This window comes from Tupaia chinensis, unplaced genomic scaffold (genome assembly GCF_000334495.1).
Source record: "Tupaia chinensis unplaced genomic scaffold, TupChi_1.0 Scaffold000294_5, whole genome shotgun sequence".
Taxonomy (NCBI): domain Eukaryota; kingdom Metazoa; phylum Chordata; class Mammalia; order Scandentia; family Tupaiidae; genus Tupaia; species Tupaia belangeri.
The window spans coordinates 2,730,713-2,757,328 of NW_006159782.1; the positions used below are offsets into that span (position 1 = coordinate 2,730,713).

Below are 26,616 nucleotides of genomic sequence, written 5' to 3' on the forward strand. Positions count from 1 at the left end.
GGAATTGCAATGTGGTCATCCCCCAGGGGGTGATTTCTGGATTTCTGTCTGTCTCTGGCAAACATACATGCCCTATAATAGCAAAAATCTCTTTAAAAAAAAAAAAAAAAGACTTTATTTGGGACCCAGTAGATGGTATAACGGTTATGTGACTGGACTCCTACACTGCCGACCACGTTTTGAGCCCCAGACCCAGTGGCTTGAAACATGCCAGATGTGTGTGCATGCGTGCCCAAGATCCCAGGAGGAGAATGGAGAAGAAAGAACTGGTGTGGCCATCCCGCTGGGGGGTGATTTCTCACTCTCCATCTCTCCAGTGAGCACACATGCCCTATGGCAAAAAACCTCACTCTCTCTCAAAAAAACAAAACAAAACAAAAAAAAACCAAAAACCTTCACTTGGCAAATTTCAAACTGGTAATTCACATAAGTCATGAAGGATTCCAGTGCTGGTTTTTCAATGTTACAGTTCCCCAAAACCCAAATGTGAGAACTTCCATATTTGTTTGAACAGGTTTGGGAAACACTCAAATCCAGCTTGCTTGACTAGGATATAGTTTAAAAAAGAAATAACTAAAACGGAAAACTAATGATTCGTGTCCCCAAACTGAGACTAAAAAGCAAAAATCCAAAACTGGTACCTTAAGGGCCAGCCTTATAGCTCATCGTGAAAGGAAATGGATACCACATGGCCAATCGTGGTTCAAATCCCAGCCCTGGAGGCTTGACCAACACACTGGGTGTGTGTGCACATGCATTTCCAAAACCAAGACAAGATGGAGAATGAAGGACAAGAGATTGTGGTATGACGTGCCACATCGGGGGTGCTTTCTCTCTCTCTCTCTTGCTGTCTCTTTGTCTCTCTCAAGAAGCACAAGTACCCTCTGGTAAATACAAAATAGAATAAATAAAAATAAAAGCAGACACTCAAATCCTCTAGGGAACTTTATATTGTCAGAAAGCTCCTCCATATCAGCTGAAATGAAACTGGCCAATAACCTAAACCAACACTCTAGCGTGAACAAGGTTGGCTCCATGCAGAATTCATGATCATTTCTATATTTACTATTACAGTTTAGAAGGTCTAGTTAACAGCTACAAAGCAGGCTAAATCAATGAGATGATTAGATGAATCTTTGAACCAGCTTTTATAAACTGACAGGAGCCACCCATGTTTTGTAAATATTAGCTCTAATAGCCCAGGTCAGCAAAGAATACCAACTGTCTGACAGTTCAGGTCAAATAGCCTACATGTCATCAAAAGAAGAGAGAGCGACAGAAACACAAAATAATTAGCCCCACTGCAACTTTCCCTCCCAGATACCTCCACCACACTGGGAGGCTGGGACAGCTGCCTTAAAGTTTCCAAGATGGCCAGCCTGTGGTGTCGTACTTAAGGTGGCTGGATCTCACATGGTCAAATGTGCAATTCAAGTCCCAGACCTGGCAGCTTGAGAGACATGCTGGGCACTTGTGCATGAGTGTCCAAGATCCTGAAAGGAGGGAGAAACGGAGAAGAGGACATTGTGGTGTGACCAATCCTTATGGGAGTGAGTCTCTCCCAACCCCGCAAAATTTTGTTTAAAAAAGGAAATAAAAGCTTCCAAGAACACAAGACCTGAATTTCACACCTCCTGACCTGGAGTCACCATCTCACTGACTCCAGGGAATTCAAAATAAATCTACAAAAAGGAGCAAGAATATTCCTGCCTTTTTTACTGAAATCTGTTTTCAGATGGAAGCCTCCACACTGAGCATTTCAGAAATGTGACCCAAAGCTGGTGTGTTCAGGAACTTCTACCAACATTCTATCCTGCTGACCTTAGCCTAAACAGATGCTCCTCGATGCAGGATGGGGTTATGGCTGATAAACGCATGGTAAATCAAAAATGCATCTCACACCCTGATAAACCCGTCATAAGTTGAAAATACTGCAAATCAAAATTACATTTAATACCCTTAACCTACCAAACATCATACATAGCTTAGCAAAACCTACCTTAAACATGCTCACAACACTTACACTGGCCTACAGTTGGGCAAAATCACCTAAAACAAAGCATTTTCTATAATGGAAGTGTTGAACATCTCATGTAATTTATTGAATACAGTATACTATAGAGTGTCTGTGGTTGGCCCTCACCATCGGGGCTAACTGAGAGCTGTGTTGTGTGGCCATTGCTCACTATCATAAAAGACTATCCTAGAGTAAATCACTAGCGAGGAATCAAAATTCAAAATTCTACTGAGTGCTTCCCACTTCTGTCCCACCGTAAAGTTGAAAAACCCTTAATCAAATCATCAAAATAAACCAAGGACCAAGTTTTGAAATCTGTGTACTTTTATTAAAAATTTGCCAGGCCAGCAGGTGGCATGGTGGTTAGGCTGTTGGAATTCCCACATGGCTGGCCATGGTTTGAGTCCCGGACCTGACAGCTTGCTTTTTCATTCTCCTCTCCTCTTCTCTTCTCTTCTCTCTCTCTCTCTCTCCTCTCCTCTTCTCTTCTCTTCTCCTCTCTTTCTCTCTCTCTCTCTCTCCCTCCCTCCCTCCCTCCCTCTCTCTCTCTCTTTCTCTGGCAAAACTCATGTGAAAATAATATTAACAATAATAACAATAAATAAATAGCTTAAAAAAAATTGCCTCCTCACGTGCAAATTAAGGATCTGATCTGTCCAATTCTAAAAATGCTGCTAAGATAAGCCAACATGTGCTCTAAGAAACACTAATGCTGTGAAATGCTTTGTGATGGCATGAAATCATTTCAGGTGCTTTCAAAGTGCACATGGGCTATAACATAGCCAATTCGCTTGGTGTAACCCTGGGCTGTCCAATATGGCAGCCACCCATGGCTGGTGTGCACCTGCAAGGGGGTAACTGCCATTCAGAAACTGAATCTCAGGACTCTCAGATTATGAGATGGATGTGCCGCCTGCTGCATGAAGAAGGATCTTAATCTTGAGTCTCTCTTGAATCTTTTTCTCTTTTTAGTTTTTGCTATAGGATGTGTGTGCTCGCCAGAGAGAGAGAGATTAAGTGAGAAATCAGCCCCCGGGAGGAATGGCCACGCCACAATCCTTTCTTCTTTAATCTCCTTTTGGGATTTTGGGCACACAGGCACCCGCATCCAGGGTGATTTTCAAGCTGCTAGACTCAACTGCTTAGCTGGCCACGTGGGATCAAGTGCCTGAACCTTGATGCCATCTGCTGGCTCTGAATTCGACGTCTCTCTCTTTCTCTCTCTCTCTTACTTTGCTTAATTTAAATCTAAAAACTGACACTTATTTCCATAACTGGAAAACCATATTTGGAAATATTTGGGTATGTGAATCTACTTTTTCATGAAAAAGTAGTACATTTATGAAATCTAAATACAGATAAAGCATTTCCAACAAAAAATTTTGTTGGAATTGAAATTGAAACTGTTGCAAGTATAAAATACACACCAGATTTTGAAGACTTAGTTGAAAAAAAAGTAAAATGTATCATTAGTGCTTTTAAATCAATTACATGCTGAACTAATAATTTTTGCACATATTAGGTTAAAAGGTGTATTATTAAAATCAACTTCATGTTTCTTTTTACTTTTTTAATAGGAGTCCTGGAAATTTTAAAATAACACATAAGGTCTGTTGTATTCTATTTCTACTGGATGGTGCTGGCATCACCTAATGATTCCCAAAATTTTCCCGCTAGAGTACCTTCCAACATCTGGTTCAGGAACGTCACCACAACCAAATATTCATGTTCCTGTGCAATATCTCAAACTACTGACCATATCTGCAATCAAAAAGTCCTTCCCTCATCTTCAGTAACTATGACTGTCCATCCTCCTACATGAACATCTTTCTTTCCACTGTTACCCAGGTCCTCTTTCTCCTCCTGTCCCCAAGGTACCACCTCAGTTCTCTTCCTATTCTTTACACTCCAGTGGTGACCTCATCTACTCCCTCGGCTTCAACCACCACTTCTGCGTGGAAGCCTTCCAATTCTTTATCTCCACTTCTGACCTCTTTATCAAGCTACAGCTCCACACTGCCAGCTGCCTGCTAAACAGTTCCATCTGGGAAGTCCTACCAATTTTTCTTTTTTTAAAACTTGACCAGAGAGAGAGAGACAGACACACACACACATGGAGAAGGACGGAGGGAGGGGGGTTAGAGGGAGAGTCAAGAGAGCAAGCCACCAGGCCCAGGACTCTACTGTCGGTCATGTGGGAGTCAAGCACCTTTAACCACCATATGCCTCCTGCCAGCCCCAATCCTACCAATTTCTTAACTCCGTATGTCTGATGTGAAACTCATCCTCTTCATTTCTACTGAAGATTCCCATCACTCCCCATGAAAACCTAGAGTGTCTGGTCCCTTTAAGCAGCCTAGCTTATAGCAGGCTTTTAAAAATAACAGTCCTCCTTGTCACAGCCTCCTGACTGGCCTACCTGACTCTAAATTCTTCCCTCGATCACCCCTCCTTTCCACTCCCAGTTCTGCTGTGCCCCACTGCTATCTATATTAATACTCTCAAAATAGCACTCTGTTGGCATTGCCATCAAACTTTCCCCAGGTTCCTACTGCCTACCATGGGAGTCCAAACCGCTCAGCAAGCAACCCAACTCCTCTACACACCTACAACCTCCAACTACTCGTCCTGGACATACCTCATTGTCCATCACCTTCCTGAACCTAGCATGGCCTGCCCTCTGAGTTTCCCCACCACAATTCTGCCCGACCTTTAAGGCTCGGCTCAAACACAAGGCCATCACAGATCCTTCTCTGATCAGCCCAGTTAAGATCACTATTTCTCCTCCCTCAACCTCCTTTGGTATTTCTAAGAACCACTGCAATCATGGGAGTATATGACCATATCTTCTTTATAAATCAGTGTCCCCTTAACAGCATTGAACCGTAAGTACCCTGCACCCTACGTTCTTAGGTATGCCATCTTTCAACATCTTACCAAAGAAATTAACCTAAAAAGGAAAAATCTGGGCCATCTTTGTGGCCTGGTGGTTAAGGCAGCAAGATCTCACATGGCTGACCTCAAAGTTTGGGTGCTGAACCTGGCAGCTGGAGAAACACGTGCCCAAACATCCCAAAAGGCAGGGGAAATGGAGGGAAAGGGTTTGTGGCATGACCACTTTGGGGAGTGGGATTCTTTCTTCTCTACCTCTCTCTTTCTCTGATCAGCCCAGTTAAGATCACTATTTCTCATATATTTACTCTCTAGCATTCAAAAAGGGGGAGGGAGAATCTTGGCAAACTTGTAACTGTTATTTTTTTCAACTCTTTATCTCGGATCAGCAGTTAGTGTAATGGCTATGTCACTGGACAGCCATGTAGTCAATCGAGGTTTGCGTCCCGGACCTGGGCGCGTGTGCATGCATGCCCAAGATCCTGAGAGGAGAACGGAGGAGAAGGGATTGCAGCATGGCCATCACCCCTGGGGGGTGATATCTCGCTTTCTGTCTCTCTCTGTCTGTCTGGCGAGCACATGCGCCCCTATAGCAAAAACCTCTCAAAAAAAAAAAATCTTTATCTCCAGGCCAGATATATCATCATTCCAGAGCACCACTGCAATGTCCCAAGATTCAAGAACTCCAAAATTGAACTTTTGATCTCAATTCTGTACCTGTCCCTCATCTACAGGGACCTGAAATTTGTGACTGGTAGCGCCACCCTCCCCAGTAGCCCAGACCAGAGATACATGTGTCTTTTTAAATTTCCCCAGCCTTGCTTTCTTATACACAGTAATCAGCTCCTATGAAATCTTCCTAATGTCTCTGGGATCCATCTAGTTTTTCCCAACCCTGCTGGCAGTTCAGGCCACCATTACCCAAGATTACAACAATATCATGTGATTTTTTTATTCCCAGAGACTGAGTCTGCTGGGGGAGGGGAGCTCACAATGCGATCCTATCTTCTCCATTTCTCTATGGCATCAGGATTTAGGGCATGCACACAAACATACCGGGTGTGTTTCGTTTCGTTTTTAAAAAATTATTTTATTTAACTTTATTTATTTATTCATTTTTAATTTTGACCAGAGAGGGACAGAGCGAGAGACAGGGGGGGAGTGAGAAAGCAAGACACCAAGTCCAGGACTCGAACTGCAGCTGGCCACATGGGAGTCCAGCGCCTTTAACCACCATGCCACCTGCTGGTCCCACTTGGTGTGTTTTCAAGCCTGTGAGGTCAGGATCCAAACTATAGTCAGTCATGCGGGATCCGTCTCTGTAATCCAAGGCCCTAACTGCTGCACTCCGGGGCCACTCAGCTCCCCAGCTATTTTTCTTACTGCCGCCAGGGTTATCTTTCAAAAATCCAATCTGAACAGGTTACAGAGATTCTTGTTCAAAACTTTATTCTCAAGGTGAAGATTCCCAAACACGGCTTACAGGCTCTCCTGTATCTGGCCAGGGTTTAATTTTTTCAGCTTGGTCCCTCATTCCCCACATTATTTCTTCTCCTAAGCACATTACACTCCAACTATGTCCTCGTGTCTAAATGCACTTCCCCAGATATGCCAATGTCCACTCCTGCCTCAAGGGCTTTTACACAAGCTGCTACCTCTATTTGGGTGAGGTGTTCTTCCTCTGGAATCACAGAACACCAGAACAAGGCTCAGCCTCCTTGCCTTTGGAGTCCTTCTAACAAAATCGTCTTACTACTACGCGAGTGCTTAGCTCAATACCTGGCATGTACTGAGATAATAAGGTACTCAATAATTGTTTGCTCAATGGATGAGTAAGTAGATCACAATTTTCTGGGTTTAAAAAAAAATTCCAAGGTCAATGAATAAAAATCATTTCTGTGTCATCTATATTAAATCAACAGCACTGCATAAACTAGGCAATTGACCTAATTTTTTATTTTTCTGTCTTTTGAGTGGAAACTAGTAATACTTTGCTTAAATAAATAGAATTTGCATGTGTGGACTCAGAATAATCAAAATGAAGGGGAAAACACTGTATTCTATGTTCTCTTTTGCCTTGTAAACTCTAAGACCAATTCATTTAAAATTGCTGAGAACCTTTTGATGCAAAATACAAAATGTATGAAAAGCAGCCAAGCAAATGTGGATACATCACAGAGGCAGAGCCTGAAGGAAACTGAGAGCATGAAGAGTCAGCATCAGACCACAGGAATGTGGGCACTGCTCCTGCACTGCTCCTGTCCTCCTCTGGGCTAGGCTCATGCAATGGCTGCACACTTCACGATGCTGAGAGCCCTGAGAGAGAAAGGAGGTATTCTGTGGAGCCATAGAGGCCTTTCTGGTTTATGCAACAAAGGAAGATATTGCAAGAGGGAAGGACACTTACTATCCCACAAGACCAGGTGCCCATCCCTCCCACAAAGCATTTCTTCCTGCTTTGCAACAATACATTATCTCCATTTTACAATAAAGAACCAGGGGCCTATGGTCACAGAGCTAGCCCCTCCCCTTTTAAAAATTTGCCACAAAGCACATGTGCAACCAGAGAGAGAGAGAGAGAGAGAGAGAGAGGAAAAGAAAGGGGGTCGGGGGGACCTGAGAAAGAACCTCCACCACGGGGAACAGTCATGCCATAACACTTCCTCCCCATTAATCCTTTCAAGATTTTGGGCACATGCACATATGCGCCAGGCTTACTTCTCAAGCTGCTGGGTCCAAACCACATGGTCAGCCATGGGGGATCCAGCCACCTTATCTGCGCAGCAACAGGCTGGCCCACCCTAGTGATCTATACTCAGGTCTAACTCAATCATTTTTTATTGAGCACACACTCCCACCAGGCCTGTTCAGGATGCTAGGAATGGACCAGTGGTCAAGCTAAGGTCTCTGTTCTCAGGAAAGCTCACTTTTGTGGAAAGAGATGTACCATACACAAATAATATAATTTCAGATGCTCATACAATTAAGGAGTATTTAAAAATAATAAAACCAGGGATGTGACAGAGTAACTATGAAAGCAGCTTTTTATGGGTGCAAAATTCTCCAAGATAATTCAAAAAATAATTATGAAGTGCTACAGAAAAAATGTTTGATAAAATGACTGTTGTGTCAAACCTTAAATGGAAGTCTCTAGAACGACCAAAAACAAAATGAGCATTCACTCCCTGTGGGGCAATGGCCAACCCAGTCACTTCTTCAATCCCTCCCCCACAGGAGGGCACACTAAATGACTGCTGAATGGACACGGGAAGACAGGAAGGAGAACATGCTAAGACATCAAGGTCTTGAGTTAAATCCCTCTGCAGGGCCAACTGGCTTCAACTCACCCCACCCACTCCACCACTAGACTAGTCTAATCACAAGAAGCCGGTAAGGGACATGGGATTAGTGTAAATCATAACAGTCAGCATACCCTGCCCCCTCCACCTAGCCAGTGCTCAGAAAGCCTATCTTGAAATCACAAGTTCTCCTGAAAGTCTAATATCCAAATGATGACTAAAAATGAATGAAGATGCCATTAGTTGGTTTCCCTCCTAATGAAGATAATCAAGATACTTCCTTTTTTTTTTTTTTGAGAGGTTTTCGCTATAGGGCGCGTGTGCTCGCCAGAAAGACAGAGACAGAGAGACAGAAAGCAAGAAATCCCTCCCCGGGGGGGGGGATGGCCACGCCGCAATCCTTTCTCCTCCATTCTCCTCTCGGGATCTTGGGCGGGCACGCACGCACACGCCCAGCATGAGTTTAAGGCACCGGGTCCGGGACTGGAACCACTGTCGACTACATGGGAGTCCGGCGACATAGCCATTACGCCAACTGCTGGTCCCGAGATACTTCTATTACTAGGTATCTATCCTATTATAATTACTGCATGTATACTACCCAGCTGAGATGACCTGTTTACCAACCAGGCTGGACAGGTCCTCCTTGAGGAGATGGACAAAGTACATGCATCTTTGTTGCCTCAGAACCATGTCCAGTTTAAACCACAGACAGTCAAGGCACATATAATCTGAGCTATAAAAGTGAAATTCCTGAACAGTCAGAGGCATGGCAACTAAGGCCACTAGATCCCACTTGACCAACAGTGTGGTTCGAATCCTGGACTCAGCAGCTTGAAAAACAGCAAGTGCACGTGCGTGCGTGCCAAAAATCTCAAGAGAGAAAGGATTATGGCATGGCTGTCTGGGGGGGGGTGGGGCACAGGGGAGTGATTTCTCACTTTCCCTTGTTCTCTCTATTTTTCTCTGGTGAGTGCACACGTCCTAGAGCAAAGGGGGGAAAATTCCGTCCAAACTTCCCTGTCATGGGCAGCTGGGCAGGGTGAAGACCATCCATTATGCACCTATTATCTGGTCTGCTCTGCAGAACCTGGAAGACTCATCAACAAATAGCTTTCTTTCAGTTGCTCTTGTAGAGCTGAAGAGCTGAAAAAGGCTTAGAAGCCTCTGTTTCAATTTTCTAAAGTTTATTTTTATAGAGAATAAGAAGAAATGGACATTACAAGCTGAACAGAGCTAATTTTGCACTACAAATCAAAGATGCTAACACATTCTTTCTGGAAACCAGATGGAAGGACTAAAAAACACTAAGACACCGATTTTGATAAACACTATCAATTTTCATGATGTTTCAGTAACGAACCTGTGACATTTCCTTCTGACACAAGGTAGGGTTCTGAAGAGCAACTTACTACCGTAATGGTAAATGGACTTGTTGAATGGAGGGATGATTAGTGAGGATTATATTCACTTTCTTCAGTAAGAAGCTTCCTTCTATAAGCCACTTCATTTAAAAAAACTAAAACCATAATATGAAGTTCTCATAACCCTGGGTTTAGCCCTTTGTAGCACCAGCCACATCGCTAAAGTTCTCAAAGCTCTACTTCACACTACCAACAGGAAGACTTCAACAAAAGGCACAAATTAAATACTATCCACTTATTTAATTACTCATTTTTATTTGCTACTGAATTACCATCATTTTGGTGAGCTATAAGGATCAGCTCTGTAGGAATTTAGATTCAAAATGGCAGCTGAGTGTCTCAAAATCACCGAAGACATAATGCTTACCATCCGTGACACCAGGCCTTATTCAGCTCACCTTTCAACTGTCTAGGAAAAAAGATTTACAAAACACCACTTCAAAGAATCAGATAACATTCTGTTAGTGCTCATTATATGATTCTCCTTTTGGCCTAAAAAGAGCAGGCCCCCTCTTCTGAAAACTGGATTAACCTGCCATTCACATGTTTACAGAGTCCACAAAAACAAGCCAAATGACAGAACATGGAAAGCCTAGGTTTTACGCTCTTCTTCGGTAAGGTCAACTTAGGAAATGGGTAAAATGAATCATCTAATAAGTAGAGCCCCAAGTAAGTACTTTCATTTTCTGAAAAAGCAACAACAAAAATCAGAGCTCTAATTTTCCTTAGATCATCACAATACAGTACTCTGTATCACTAAGGTAGTTTGTGTCTTTTTCTTTAAATTCAAGCTGTAAAACAATTTAGAGACACATTTGTTCCAGACTACCTCCTGGAGGTAATGTCTCTAGTCCCTCTTACCCAAAACCCACATACAGATCACCAAAAATCTGCATTGAGTCTGAACAGTCACTCCTCTACTTACTACCATTACTAAGTAACAACAGCATTACTTTAAAAAAAAATTGCTTTTTAGAGAGAGGACTTTAATTATCTTTATGTATTCAAATGCAAGGTCTTTTTTGTTAAATTAGCGTGAAACTCTCTTCATCTACACACAATTGGCCCAAAGAAACAGGCCATTTTCAGCACAAGAGGCCAACCCATTTTAACAGTGAATAAAGCTTTTGAAAGCACTACACACCCTCTTCCAGACTGTCAAATTTTCAAAATGGTCCAGCATTTTTTTTTCATTTTATTTTTTAACACTTTCAGGCCTAGCAAGCACCTCATAATTAGATTAATTAAAAAGGAAACAAAAAACACTGCTTCCCTTCTGATCAAAATTATTCTATTTATGCTTAATTAGCTTTAATCCAAGTCTACATATTTAATGATGGGATATGACAATTCAACCCATTTGCATATCTTAAATGCCTTTTCTAAACTATACTTTGTAACAGATTTAGAACAGTCTCTTTCTTATGCCAATATGCCACAGCATACATCAGGAGGATACAAATTAGGGGAAAAAGAGAAAAGAAAACAAGGCTTCTAAGAGCCAGGGATGTGCTGAGAGGGATGGGCTAATTTACCCAGGGGTGGGGGGCAATTTACCCGCCACATCACAAACTGCAATCCTTTCAGCCCACCAGACCGAGAGGCATTACATCACACCCTCACAATGATAGGGGGAGGTGGCTCTGAGAAAGCAAGTTTTCAGCCCTCTTTCCTCCCAGCTCTCGGCTTCTAGAACCCTGCATTAGGAGTGATGGAATTTAACTTCAGGCACTGCACAGTTTCAGGGCGTACGAACAATCACACAGCGACTGATTCAGGTGACCCAAAACGACCACTTCACAATGGACACACGGAGGAAACAGGCACCCACACAAAACCCCTGAATTTGAGCTGAAAAGCCCAATTATTCCCCTGTATAAAATGAAACACAAATTTCATTCCATGAGAAATGGAGGCGGCCAGTCTAGAGACCACTTATAATAAAATAATTCCTAATCAGAGTGAATAGGTGTTTCTATATTTACAACACCATGTTTACCAGCTAGTCCTACCGTTTGGTTAAAACCACGGTCAAAATAAAAGCGCATCTGGCCGCACGTTTGAGAACACAGAGACCCAGCGCAAATGAGCGCGCGCAGAAAGGAGAGGAGTGAGCCACATATTGCTTGGGAGGTTTTCAAGCAGGGGAATCTACAAACCCCAAACCTCCCGTGTTCACTCGCTGCTACCCCCAAGATGATGTTTAAAATGTATCAGCTCTTACTTTGGGTTTTACATCTCTCTAGGAGGAATGGCCCAGTTTTTAAAATAAGAAAAGAAAAAAAGAAGAAGGAAAAAAAAAAAGGCTTTCCCGTTCTAGGGCTTGCCCTCCCAGATCCTTTGTCGGCCTTAGCAGCCGAAAGAATGCAAACCCATTTATATTTATGCAAATTTTTGCAGCAGATTTAAGGGGGGAGGGGGAGGCTTGTGTTTTTAAAAACCCTTTTCTAAATATCAAATGTCCAATTACTCGAAGCTTCATTTATTTGCAAGACAGAAACGATGATGAAAACCTGCATATAAATTAAAAGTGCCATTAAATCACTTCAAAATTTAAATATTTTACCAAGTCTTTTCCATTTCTAAAATGCCAAACCAAAAGTACATCATGAGTCTGATTCACACAGATTTCACGAAATGTCTGAAGCCAGTCTCCATGCTAGACAAATGTCGATTTGCAACACCACTAGTGAAAACGGTTAGACAAGATCCATATAAATCAATTGGTTTTAAAAAATTGAAAATATTTACCAACCTCATAAAGTGCAGCAGTGCTTAAGTCCAGCAAATTGAGGCATACAAGGTAGAAATGGAAATGAAAAAAGGTCCAAAAAATGAATTCTTTTTGTCTATCTGTTTTTTTGTATTTTAAATATTCAGAAACCAGCAGAGACTCTGTCGGCCATTTTGGCTTGAACTAACTTTGGTTTTAAAAAATTGAAAATATTTACCAACCTCATAAAGTGCAGCAGTGCTTAAGTCCAGCAAATTGAGGCATACAAGGTAGAAATGGAAATGAAAAAAGGTCCAAAAAATGAATTCTTTTTGTCTATCTGTTTTTTTGTATTTTAAATATTCAGAAACCAGCAGAGACTCTGTCGGCCATTTTGGCTTGAACTAACTCTCTCTCACAACCAGCAGAGACTCTGTCGGCCATTTTGGCTCCAACTAACTCTCTCACTCACTCTCCCTCTTGCTCTCTCTCTCCCCCTCTGTCTCTAAAGGAAGCAGCTTTTTGTGACCTTCAAATAGAGGCGGATCATGTGACTTCGGGTAGGTTTGTCAATCAGGAAAGGGGAGGGAGCTAAAGCTGAAGCTGCCTTAAAGGGGAAGCGACCCTTTTCCACTCTCGTTTGTGAAATGCTGTTATCTCATACTCGCCGCCTACAGACACTGCATGTGAAAGTGGCAACAGCATAAGGGTAACAGATGAACAAAAACAGAGAAACCTTTATTGGTTTATAGAAATATGCTCAGTTGCTAGCGATTCTCGCCCATCCTGGATCTTATCCTGGCTCACTTGCTGGTTATTCTCTGGATGTTTGGGCAAGCACAGGCTGGCAAACTGCTCTTTAAAAGGGGGCTTAAACAAAGCTTTCCCCAAACAAGAGACTTTGGCTTTTCAAGATTAAGGTCAAATACAGGACACGACTGTTCTCTAGCAAACTCTTAAAATGCACAGAGAAAGACTGCGAGGAAATGTGCTCAAGTACAAACGGAGCGTCAACTCAGAGAGGTAAAGGGACTTACCCCAAGTCACAGCCAGACAAGCTGCAGCGCACGGCTGATCTCCAGATTCCGAACTCAGCGTTGATTGTTTTGCGTGTAAGTGTGTTCGGTATCTCCTCCCCCAAACCCACATAAAAACTGTGCTACAGCATTGCAAACTGAGTTCCTCTGGGCTAGGGCAGTCTGAGTCATCTTTAATCCCCTCCCCCCACCTGAGGAAGTAGCTCAGCAGCTGACAGAGAATAAGCACTGAATTAAAACCTGCCTCGTTCCACCACCCCTAAGTCCCCTGTCTCCCTATAGGCATCTGGACTCCTGCCCACCTAAGAAACCCACGCTGGGGTTGCGTCCAGCCCCGTGTCTAACAGGCTGTGTGACTTCTGTACTGAGGGCACTAACTTACTCCCCCTCTCCGTTTTCTTATTTGTAGAATGTGGAGATGGCCGGCCCTCCAGGGTACCTTTGGTTTCTTCTGGCTCTGAAGCTCAGCACTTGGCTTCCTTCTTTTAGCTATCTGTTCACCTTATCCTGGCCGTCTCAGAAGCAAGTCACCACCCTGGGGAAGCTTCTCAACCCTCCCCATCTAGGCCAGGCCTTCCTGTTAAACGCTCCTGTAACATCCCCTTAGTACTTCTTCCCTGGTGGTCATAACTGCGATTTATTATTTGTGAATTTGCTCGATGGTGTTCTCACCAGTTGTAACTGCTTAAGGGCAGATATACCACGTCCTCCTCACTGCTTTGTAAGGCCCCACACCAAATCCTACACAGCATGCAAATAAATCAAAGAAGGAGCTACTTGGACACCTATTCAGAAGGGCTGTGCTAAATAGCGGGAAATCTGCCATCCCAATGTAAGGAATTTAGGGAATGAAGGCTGCATGTTTCCTAGAAATTCACATCCATCTAATTGTTTTTTATTTACCAGAGGGCACATGTGCTTACTAGAGAGGAAGAGAGACAGAGAAAGGGAGGGGGAGAAATCACCCCTAAATGGGAGTTGTCACACTGCAATTTCTTCTCTTCCATTTCTCCATCCTGTTGAGGTTTTGGGCACACATATGCACACACACAAGCCCAACGTGTTTCTCAAGCCACTGGGGCAGAATTTAAACCATAAGGTTGCAAGTGGGATCTGGCCCCTTAGCCACCAGGACAAAGAGCGAGCCTCATCTATTTGTTTTGATGATCATTTAAAGAAATAAAGTGACTAAGGCCAGCAAGTGGCATGGTGGTTAAGGGTGCAGGACTTCCACATGGACAATCACTGGTAGAGTCCCGGACCTGGCAGCTTGCTTTCTCACTTTCCTTTTCTCTTTCTCACTCTGCCCCTCTCTGGTCAATTAAAAAATAAACAAATGAGGTTTTCGTTATAGGGTGTGTGCACTCTCCAGACAGACAGAGAGAGACATAGAGACAGAAAGCGAGAAATCACCCCCCAGGGGGATGGTCACGCCGCAATCCTTTCTCCTCCATTCTCCTCTCGGGATCTTGGGCATGCATGCACACGTGCCCAGCGTGAGCTTTAAGCCACCGGGTCCGGGACACGAACCGCGGTCGACTACATGGGAGTCCAGCGACATAGCCATTACGCTAACTGCTGGTTCCCAAATAATTCTTTTGTAAAAATGTTAAAAGAAATACAGTGACTAAAAGGTGGGCAAGAGTGCACTGTGACTATCAGACTCTACTTATCTCTATAAAAACCAGAAAAGGTGGGATTCCTCAGGGAACACCCCCCACCAGCACCACCCAGGGGTCTTGTCTTCAAAAAGTTCATAGAATGTTAATCGGTAGCCTAGTGGTCAAAGAAGCCGGATCACACATGGCTGACTACTGTCTGAATATTAACCCCAGTGGCTTGAAAAGCAGACTGAGCACGTGTGTGTGTGTGTGTGCACGCCCAAAATCTCAACAGGATGGAGAAGTGGAAGAGAAGGAATTGGAGAGTGACCACATTCCATGGGTAGGTGCTTTCTCTCTCCCCACCCCCTGCAAGTGCATGCACCCTCTGACAACTAAAAATTAAAAGTTCATCAAAATGGGCCAGCATTTGGTATGGTGGCTAAGGCACTAGATTCCCACATGGCCGATCATGGTTTGAGTCCTGGGCCTGGTGGTGTGCCTTCTCACTCTCTCTCTCTCGCTCTCCTTGGTGAGCATGTATGCCCTATGGCAAATGAAAAAATAATAATTAGGGACCAGTAGTTGGCGTAATGGCTATGTCACTGGACTTCTGTGTAGTTGACCATGGTTCGAGCCCCGGACCCAGTGGCTTAAACTCACACCAGGCACATGTGCATGCGTGCCCAAGATCCCGAGAGAATGGAGGAGAAGAGATTGTGGTGTGGCCATCCCCCCCCCGGGGGGGGTGATTTCTCACTTTCTGTCTCTCTTTCTGGCGAGCACATGTGCCCTATAGCAAAAACCTCTCAAAAAAAAGAGAGAGAGAAAGAAAAGAATAATAATTATTATAAATAAAATTAAATAAATAATTTCTGAGGCAGGGAGGTGGTATGGTAGTTAGAGGTGTTAGACTCCCACAGGCTGACTGCAATTCAAGTCCCAGACTTCGTGGTTTACTTTCTCACTTTCTCCTTGTCTCTCTCTCTCTCTCTCTCACTCTGCCCCTCTCTGGTCAAATTAAAATAAATAGGTTAAGTTAAATAAAATAATTCTTTTTAAAAATTATTTATTTAATTTATTCATTCATTTATTTTACTTTGACCAGAGAGAGACACACAGAGAGAGAAAGGGAAAGTGAGAAAGGAAGCCACCAGGCCCGGGACTCAAACCATGGTCAGCCATGTGGGAATGTCCAGCGCCTTAACCACCATGCCACCTGCTGGTCCCCTAAATAAAATAATTCTTCTAAAAAAAAGTTCATGGAAAATAGGAATTATAGGGCTGGCAGGTGGCATTGTGGTTGAAGTCGATGGATTCCCATATGGCTGACCATGGTTTAAATCCCAGACCTGGAGGCTTGTTTTCTTGGTTTCCCTTTCTCTCTGTCCCTCTCTGGTCAAATTAAATAAATAAAGTTAAATAAAATAATTCTTTAAAAAAAGAGGGAAAAATAAAACAGGAATTATGAGAAAACTATGCATAGATTTCAATTTTTTTCTTTTTTTGCACCAAAATACTTGTTATAACAAGTCTGAACAGGATCTAGTTTGAGGTAATAAGAGGATAATACATTAATTATTTTGAAAAGCCCCTACCAGGGGCCAGCAGGTGGAGTGATGGTTGAGGCACTGGATTCCCACATACCTGAAGATGGTTAGAGTCCTTGACCTGGCAGCTTGAAAACTGTGCCAGGTACATAGGCGTGCACACCCAAGATCCCAGGAGAAAGGCAGAGAAGGGACTGAAGCATGGCCATTCCCTCTGGGGTATGATTTCGGGTTTTTTTTGGAGAGGTTTTCCCTATAGGGCACGTGTGCTCGCCAGACAGACAGACAGAGACATAGAGACAGAAAGCGAGAAATCACCCCCCAGGGGGGATGGTCACGCCGCAATCCCTTCTCCTCCATTCTCCTCTCGGGATCTTGGGCACGCACGCACGCGCCCCCGGCATGATTTCGAGGCCACTGGGTCCGGGACGCGAACCGCGGTCGACTACGTGGGAGTCCAGCGACATAGCCATTACGCTAACTGCTGGTTCCCTGGGGTATGATTTCTCACTTTCCCTCTCACTATCTCTCCCTCTGTCTCTCTGTCTCACAGTGAGCACACTCACTCTATGGGAAACAAACAAACAAAACTATCAGAGCAACATGAGTTCTGCTAAAATTGCAGTAAGAACAAACATTAAATTTAGAGTGCAGTTTGGGTGAAAGAATGGTGAAATCACTGATGACCTATGAAAAGTTTATAGCAATAGTACCCTAAAGAAATCAGCAGTTTACAAATGAGCACCTTGTTTTTTTTTTAAAGAATTATTTTATTGGGAACCAGCAGTTAGCGTAATGGCTATGTCGCTGGACTCCCACGTAGTCGACCGCGGTTCGTGTCCCGGACCCAGTGGCTTAAAACTCACGCCAGGCGCGTGTGCGTACGTGCCCAAGATCCCAAGAGGAGAATGGAGGAGAAGGGATTGCGGCGTGACCATCCCCCCTGGGGGGTGATTTGTCGCTTTCTGTCTCTATGTCTCTCTCTGTCTGGCGAGCGCACGCGCCCTACAGTGAAAATCTCTCAAAAAAAAAAAAAGAAAGAATTATTTTATTTAATTTTATTCATTATTTTTCATTTTATTGAAGCTGACTAGAGAAAGACAGAGAGAGAGAAGGAAAATGAGAAAGCACATTGCTAGGTCTGGGCCTCAAACCATGGTCAGCCACATGGGAGTCCAGCCACCCTAACCACCAAGCCACCTGCTGCCGCCTCCCCAACGCAAGATTTTTAAAAATCTTGTTTTTAAAAAGGTAGAGAAGGGGGCAGCCCGTGGCGTGGTGGTTAAGGTCCTAGACTCCCGCATGGCAGACAGTAGTTTGAGTCCTGGGCCCAGTGGCTTGAAAATCACAAAGGGCACATGTGCACAATGTTCCCAAAACCCCAGAAGGATAACAGAGGAGGAGGGACTGCAATGTGGCCACCCCTCCTCGGGGGCGATTTCTCACTTTCCCTCTCACTGTCTCTCTCTCTCTCTGGCGAGCGCACATACCCTATGGAAAAAAAAATGGAAAAACTGTAGTGGGGGAGAGATGGGATAAAAAAATAAAATAAAATCTTAAAAAAAAATAAATAAAGGGTTGAGAAGGACCAGTCTATGGTCTGGTGGTTACATGGGCTGAATCCCACTGGGCAGTTATTGTTACAGACCCAGCATCTTGAAAAACACACCAGGCATATATGTGTGCCCAAAATATGGAAAGAACAGAAAAATGGAGTGTGACCATTCCCTAAGTGGGGGGTGGCTCTCTCCCCCTCTCTCTTTCTCTGGTAGGCTCACATATTCTCTGACAAATTAACAGAGAGAAGACTCAATGATATTGAAGATAAAGCCTGCAGAAGAAGACCACTACATCGATTTGTCAGGAATAGGGTCATAAACTGGCACAGTGGTGAAATGCAAAGCTCTGTGAGGCTCAGGAAGGGTCCAGATTCATGTCCAGAGACTTCCCTGGATGTGCTGGGTATGCCCTTGCCTGTGATGTGGGGCTGGCTAAAGCTAGAGGTGGGTCATGGTATCCAGACTCTGGGGGATGCTGTCTCTCCTTATCTCTGTCTCACTCAGGGAAGAAATAAATTACAAAAAAATGTTTTTCCATCTGGTCCTTATTGAAGAACACAGGGGATTTGCAGCAGAAATGGTGCCAACACCACAGACATCTCAATTGGTGCAGCTTATACAATCCTGAAAAAGTAAATGTGAACCAACTTTCTGCTCAATGGGGGCTGAAACTGTTAGACCCAGATCAGCTAGAGGTAAGAGGGGAGCTTTCAGTGAAAATTTTAAACAAGTGCGATCAAGATCCTGAGGCATTTCTGTGATGATTTTACCAGGATGATCCCAAAGCCATGCCTGCCAAGAGGTGGAAGTGGTCCAGTCAAAGCAAATGCGAACCAGACTGGTAGAGCACAAAGGTCACAGCAAAAAAGTCAGGGGATGATTAGGTCCAGTGGGTGGTGTGGTGGTTAAGGCACTGAACTCCTATATGGCAAATTACAGTTCAAGTCCCAGACCTGGTGGCTTGCTTTTTCGCATTTCTTCTCTCCTGTCTTTCTCTGGTCAAAATTAAATAATAATAATAAATAAAATTAATTATTTAAGTAAATATTTTCAGGGGGGATGCTCAAAGCATCTTATTGACTTTCTGGAGGGACAAAGAACAATAACATCTGTTTATTATGTGAGTGTGTGGAGAAAATTAGCTGAAGGTTTGGCAGACAAACACCAAAGAAAGCTTCACCAGAGACCATCTCCACAATGCTTCTGGATCATTTTTCTCATTAAACAAGGGCAATTTTTGAAAGAATTTAGATTTAAAAAAATCATTAGGCACCCACTTAAAATTATAATTTTGCTCCTTCTGACTTTGGTTTTCTAATCTTAAAAAAAAAAAAACTTTAAATAAAAGGCATCCATTTTTCTTTAACTAAAAAAAAAAAAAAAAAAAAAAAGACTGCACTGGGATGGTTCAATTTCCAGGGCCCTTAGTTCTCTATGAATGGACTAAATGGCTCATAGCATCATTATAAAAGTGTTGTGAGGGGCCAGCAGGTGGTGTGGCTGTTAAGGGAGCTGGACTCCCACATGGCTGACTGCAGTTCAAGTCCCAGATCTGGCTGCTTGCTTTCTCATTTTCCCTTTCTCTCTATCTCTCTCTGGTCGATTTAAAAAATAATCATAACGGGATCAGCAGTTGGCGCAATGGCTATGTTGCTGGATTCCCATGTAGTCAACTGCAGTTCGAGTCCTGGACCGGGTGGCTTTAATTCACATCAGGCACATGTGCGTGCGTGCCCAAGATCCCGAGAGGAGAATGGAGGAGAAGGGATTGTGGCATGACCATCGCCCCTGGGGGGTGATTTCTCGCTTTCTGTCTCTCTTTCTGGTGAGCACACGTGCCCTACAGCAAAAATCTCTCCAAAAAATAAATAAATAATCACAACAAATAAAATTAAATAAATAATTCTTTTCTAAAAAACATGTGTCTTAAACTTGATGATATTATGTTGGAGAATGAACACACACACACACACACATATATATATATATATATATATGTTTTAAATTGCCAGACTGGGGGCAGCAGGTGGTGTGGTGGTTAAGGCGTTGGACTCCCACAGGGCCAACCATGGTTCAAATCTCTGGCAGCTTGAAAATCACTCTGGGCACATGTGCATTCACACCCAAAATATCCTAGGAGAATGGAGGAGAAGGGATTGTAGCATAGGCATCCCCTGTCCCAGGTGTGTGCTTGTGATTTCTAACTCCTCACTTTCCCTATCACTGTCTGTCTTTCCAATAAGCACACAAACCCTATGACAAAACCCTAACCAAAAAAAGTCTTAAAATTTTTTTTCTGTCACATAGCGCATGCTCTCACCAGGAAGAGAGAAGGAAAGTGAGAAAGCACCCTCCATGGGAGATGGTCACACTGTAACGCCTTCATTTCTTCCTCCTTTCGGGACTTTAGACATGTACACACATGCTTGCCGTGTTTCTCAAGCTACCAGGTCCTGGACTCAAACTGCAGCCATCCATAGAGGATCTAGTCACCTCAGCCACCATACCACTGGCTGGCCCTATTTTCAATCTTTTAATTCCATTTTGCCAAAACTTTTTTTTTTTTTAAATTATTTTATTGAGACCAGCAGTTAGCGTAATGGCTATGTCGCTGGACTCCCATGTAGTTGACCACGGTTCAAGTCCCGGACCCGGTGGCTTAAACTCACGCCAGGCGTGTGTGTGTGTGTGTGTGTGTGTGTGTGTTTGTGTGGGCCCAGAGAATGGAGGAGAAGGGATTGCGGCATGGCCATCCCCTCTGGGGGGTGATTTCTCGCTTTCTGTCTCTCTGTCTCTGTCTTTCCAGCGAACATACACGCCCTATAGCAAAAACTTCTCTAAAGGAAAAAAAAAAAAAAAAGAAAAGAATTATTTTATTTAAGTTTTATTTATTTATTTTTTTATTTATTTTATTTAGACCAGAGAAGGACAGAGAGAGAGAGAGAAAGGGAAGGTCAGAAAGTAAGCTGCCTGGTACAGGATTCGAACCAGTTAGCCATGTGGAAGTCCAGCACCCTCAACCACCACACCACCTGCAGCCTCCCCACAAATTTTTAAAAATCTCCTTGTACAATAAGTAAAATGGTAGAAGGAGCAATAGTATAGAGATAACCCTGTGATCATCAGATTCCACCTGCTCTACAAACCAAGAAAGGTGAGGTTCCCCAGGGGCTTCTCCCAAGTGAGCTAGGGTGATGTGCCAGCACTTAATTGGTGAATTCTGAGAAAGCCCCGTTCTCCTTGAAAAGGAATCTATGAACACTGTAACCCTGCATCTCTGTCATCCTGGCTTTGGCTCTTTGTTTCTTTTATGAAGGAATTACAGGATCTCCCTCTTGCACGTCTTCCACGGACAGAAGAGGAAAGAAGCCGGTTCAGGGCAGGCAGAGCCATCACCTAGGTGGTCTGGCAGCATGACTGTGTACCTGTGGCGTAAAACCCTCCCACTGTCTGCACAGCACTGACTGGAAGAGCTGGGCCCTGGATGGACAATTGAGATGTAGGAAAAGCAGGAAACTCCTAGGATGGAAATTCTGAATATTTCATCTATTTTTATCCTTCCAATAACTTCCAGATGAGTTACAGAAAGCTTACTTATGTGGAGCATGTTCAGTATATTAAAATGCATGGAGACCATATAGATGCCTTGTTTTAATTAGTTATGGACACGATTTCTTTATGAAACCAAAGTTTGCTAATTCTCCATTCCACAGTGTGGAATATTACCGTACAAACGTTTATATGTGTTAACTGATAAGTGTTAAATAACAAGCTGCATGAGAAGTCAGGAAACACAGAATACAAACTTTAAAAAAAAAATGTGTTCTATTTTCAAATAATATGCTCTATATTTTTCCTTCAACCTCCAGACATTTTTTTTTGGCAATACTTCTATATTTAAAGCAATTAGTCCAATTATTCACCTAAAAGAAACAAGTGCAACAAATGCATTATTTCTCCTGTGTTTTTTTGGACTCTGATATATTTATTGTACTTTATCCACATATATATACACATATACACACACATACATATACATACATACACATATATATGTATGTATGTATATATATATAATTTTTTTTTGGAGAAGTTTTTGCTATAGGGCGCATGCACTCGCCAGAAAGACAGAGACAGACAGACAGACAGACAGACAGAAAGCGAGAAATCACCCCCCAGGGGGGATGGCCACGCTGCAATCCCTTCTCCTCCATTCTCCTCTTGGGATCTTGGGCACACATGTACACATGCCCGGCGTGACTTTAAGCCACTGGGTCTGGGACTTGAACCATGGTCGACTGCATGGGAGCCCAGCGACATAGCCATTACGCCAACTGCTGGTTAGTTAATAATCAGACAATGTTTTAAAATGCTATGATTATAAGGTAAGGATATAAAGTAGTAAAAATTTTACTTAGAAAATTCTTTCTTTTATTAATGACAGACCATGTGCACTAGCATGAGAGACAGAGAGACACAAGAGACATGAGCACCCTCCATCGTCAGGTCACACTGATCCCCTTCCTCCAGTCCTCTGTCCCCTCAGACCTCGGGCACTCAGATGTGCCTGGCATGTTTCAGGCTGATGAGTCTGGGAATTCAAATCATGGAAATCACACTCGCTGTGAAGGATTGGGCTTCTCTTTTTTTGTTTGTTTGTTTTTTGGGGGGTTTTTTGAGAGATATTCACTATAGGGCGCATGCGCTCGCCAGACAGACAGAGACAGACAGAGAGACAGAAAGCGAGAAATCACCCCCTAGGGGGGATGGCCACACCGCAATCCCTTCTCCTCCATTCTCCTCTCGAGATCTTGGGCACGCACGCACACGCACCCGGCGTGAGTTTTAAGCCACCAGGTCCGGGACACGAACTGCGGTCGACTACGTGGGAGTCCAGTGACACAGCCATTATGCTAACTGCTGGTTCCCAGATTTGACTTCTCTTGAGCAGCATATCACCATGCCATGGAGTCAGCCCTAATTTACTCTTAAAAACAAAAACCAAGAATATATACTTACAGTCTGCCAGGCTATCCTACACAGGAAGGATCCCAGTTCAAGTCAAAGACCTCAAGTCAAAGAGTACACCAGGCACACACGCGCCCATGATTCTGGGCCAGCTGAAGGCTGTGGTAGACTGTATCGGTAAGGCCCCGATGAAGGTACTCTGTGTGTGTGTGTGTGTGTGTGTGTGTGTGGTGTCTCCCTCTTCCTTTCTCTGGCTCATGGAAGAAATAAGTAAATAAACTTTTAAAATATGTACAGGGTTGGCCCTGTGGCTTAGTGGTTAAGGAAGCTAGATCCCACATGGCCAACCACACAGTTCAAGTCCCAGTTTGTATTAAGCCATTGGAAAAGTCATGACGTAATTTTCAATGTTTTCCTGTGCAAAAAGTCATCAAGACTTTCCCAATAAACCAATAAAACATGTTGGGAGTGTGTGTGTGTGTGTGTGTGTGTGTGTGTGTGTGTGAAAATCCTAACAGAATAGAGAAAACAAGAGAAAGGATTGCGGCACGATCATGCCCCACTGAGTGGTGCTCTTTTCCTTACTCTGTCTCTCTCTGATGAGCACAAATGTCCCTTGACAATAAAAAATACATATATTTTAAAATTAGGAAATAAAATTGAGAACTAATTGGTTGAATATTTAACTCAAAAATCAACAACCCACAAAAGAAATTAATAATGATAAAAACATAAAGTAATTGCCAAAAAGAGTAGTCTAGATCAATAAAACCAAAAAGTTTTTGTTTAAACAAATAAATAAAAAATAGCTAATTTTTTTGAGAGAAATCACAAATAGGCATTAGGTTTAGGAAAAGGCATCACGGGAACCAGCAGTTAGCGTAATGGCTATGTCGCTGGATTCCCACGTACTCGACCACGGTTCGCGTCCCGTACCCGGTGGCTTAGAACTCACGGTGGGCGCATGTGCGTGCGTGCCCAAGATCCCGAGAGGAGAATGGAGGAGAATGGAGGAGAAGGGATTGCGGCGTGACCATCCCCCCTGGGGGGTGATTTCTTGCTTTCTGTCTCTATGTCTCTCTCTGTCTGGCGAGCGCACGCGCCCTATAGTGAAAAAAACCTCTCAAAAGAAAAAAAAAAAAGAAGAAAAGGCATCGCGGGACCAATAGATGGCATAATGGTTATATCAGTGGACTGTCACATAGTTGATGGTGGTTCGAGTCCTGGACTCAGTGGCTAAAAACTCACACTGGGCACATGTACAAGTGTGCCCAAGATCCTGAGAAGAGAATGGAAGAGAAGGGTTTGCAGTATGGCCATCCCCACCAGGGGATGATTTCTCTCTGTTTCTGTCTCTCCGGTGAATGCATGAGCTCTAGAGCAAAAAATCTCTTATAAAGGGCGGGGGGGGCTCATAACTGTGGATTTAGAGAGTATCTTTTTTTTGGAGATGTTTTTGCAATAGGGCACATGTGCTTGCCAGAAAGGCAGAGAGAGAGAGAGAGAGAGAAGGGGAGAAATCACCCCCCAGGGGGATGGCTACGCTGCAACCCCTTCTCCTCCATTCTCCTCTCAGGATCTTGGGCATGCACACACATGTGCCCGGCATGAGTTTAAGCCAACAGGTCCAGGACTTGAACTGTGGTCGACTACATGGGAGCCCAGCGACATAGCAATTAACGCCAACTGCTGGTGGAGAATATCTTTTTTTTTTTAAAAAGCATTATTTTATTTATTTATTTATTTTAGCATGACCAGAGAGGGACAGAACGAGAGAGAGAGAAAGAGGGAAAGTGAGAAAGTGAGAAAACAAGCCATGAGGTCTAGGCCTTGAACCACAGTCCGCCATGAGGGAGTCCAACGCCCTTAACCACCTCCTAGCCCCCCAAAATATCTTTTCAACTCTGAGAATTATACATTTTCTTTATGTCAATAAACTGCAAGATTAAATAAAATAGATGACAATCAAAGAAAATAGAAATATCAAAATCAACTCAAGGAAAATCAGACAAATAACAGTAACATCCACAGCAGAAATCTGTAAGACATTTGAAAAACTAGCTGGTAAAACTACACTGTGAGTGTTTGACAGAAAGCTCCCCCTCTTCCTCCCCCCTCCCACCGCTGTCTAATGCAAATGAAAGAAAGAAATTAAAAGAGAAAACCTACATAGGGACCAAATGGTTTTCTAGTGAATGATACTAACCTTTTGATCGGGTAATTTCTATGTTATCTCTCCTGTTCTAGAGTTTGAGACTGAAAGGGAAAACTCTTATTTTCTCTTTGAAGCTAACAAATTTCTAATTCCTATTTGGACTAAGTAACAAAACAAAACAAAATTAAACTGGAGCCCAATCTTCATTAATGAAGACATACTGCAAAAATCCTAAGTAAAATATTAGCAAATAGAATCCAGCAGTTATAAGAGAGTAATTTATTATGACCACATAGGGTTTTCAACAATACAAGGGTGGTTAAATCACCTACTCCTGTAACTCTTCATCGGTAACACAAACACCTACCGAGTGCTTTCTCTGTGTCAGACTCTGCGCTAAGTGCTAGGGATAAAGCAGTAAATCAGAAGGCTATTGTCCACAGAGAGTCAGCAACCCCAGGGGGGAAGGAAGTCACTGTCTGATGGGGTAGTGACTGAGGGAGGATCATGTTAGATGAAGTAGTTAGGAAAGGCTTTTCTCTGAGAACTGCTTAAGTGGTCAAGGAAGTGGAGCTGGTGATAAGAAGCTAGGATATGTGAACAAGGGAGAGAGGTATGAGAGGAACCTTAAAGAGGTAGGAGGAGCTAAATCATACTAGGTTTTGCAGTGTGATCTTTTTCTGCAGTAAGGCTTTTTTTATTTGTTTGGTCTGTTTGTTTTTGCTATAGGGAGCATGCACTCACCACAGAGAGACAGAGAGAGAGAGGAAAAATGAGAAGACATCCCCTAGGGAGGATGGCCATGCCACAATCCCTTCTCCTCCAGACTCCTCTCCAGATTTTAAACAAACATGCACAAGTGCTTATTATTATTTTCAAGCCGCCAGGTCTGGGACTCAAACTGCGGTTAACTATGTGCAATCCAGCGTTGTAACCTCCACATCACCTGCTGGCCTCACAGTGAGGATTTTATATAGAAATAGTGGCAAGTCACAGAAGAGTTTTAAGGAGAATGAACAACGTCATTTTATCTATCAGACTCTCACCACTTGATAATATTAATATATTAATAAAGTCTATAGGCTGGCTTCTCAGGGATCTAGAGAAATGTTTGGGACCTGAAGTTCAAAAGAGAATAAAAGAAAGAAAAGAAAAATTATAATAAGAGTTAATAAATACTTAAATGTCCTTGAAATATAACCACTTAGTAATTTCCTTCTTTGTTAAATTTAACATTGATCAAATTTTCATGATATTTGAAAACCATTCTCACTTTGTAAAAATTCCTAAATAATGGGGACCAGCAGGTGGCGTGGTGGTTAAGGCGCTGGACATTCTCACATGGCTGACCATGGTTCAAGTCCTGGAACTGGTGGCTTGCTTTCTCACTTTCTCTCTCTC

At 43.2% G+C, this 26,616-nt stretch overlaps 1 protein-coding gene across 6 annotated transcripts in view; it reads right to left on the reverse strand.

Moving 5' to 3' along the window:
• The window catches only part of TNRC6B (trinucleotide repeat containing adaptor 6B), a 223,687-nt gene that overhangs the window by 143,333 nt on the left and 53,738 nt on the right, over positions 1 to 26,616 (reverse strand). The window contains exon 1 of one of the 6 annotated variants that reach the window (XM_014588698.2): positions 13,383 to 13,505. The exons of 4 other annotated variants lie outside the window; for them this stretch is intronic. Coding sequence is in view for 1 of the 2 variants with exons in the window: in XM_006150750.3 (XP_006150812.1) it covers positions 12,388 to 12,392 (5 nt within the window). In the remaining variant the exon portion in view is untranslated. Of the gene's footprint in view, positions 1 to 12,387; positions 12,550 to 13,382; positions 13,506 to 26,616 lie in introns of those variants that run through there. One more of the 6 variants, XM_006150750.3, reaches the window with a different exon arrangement.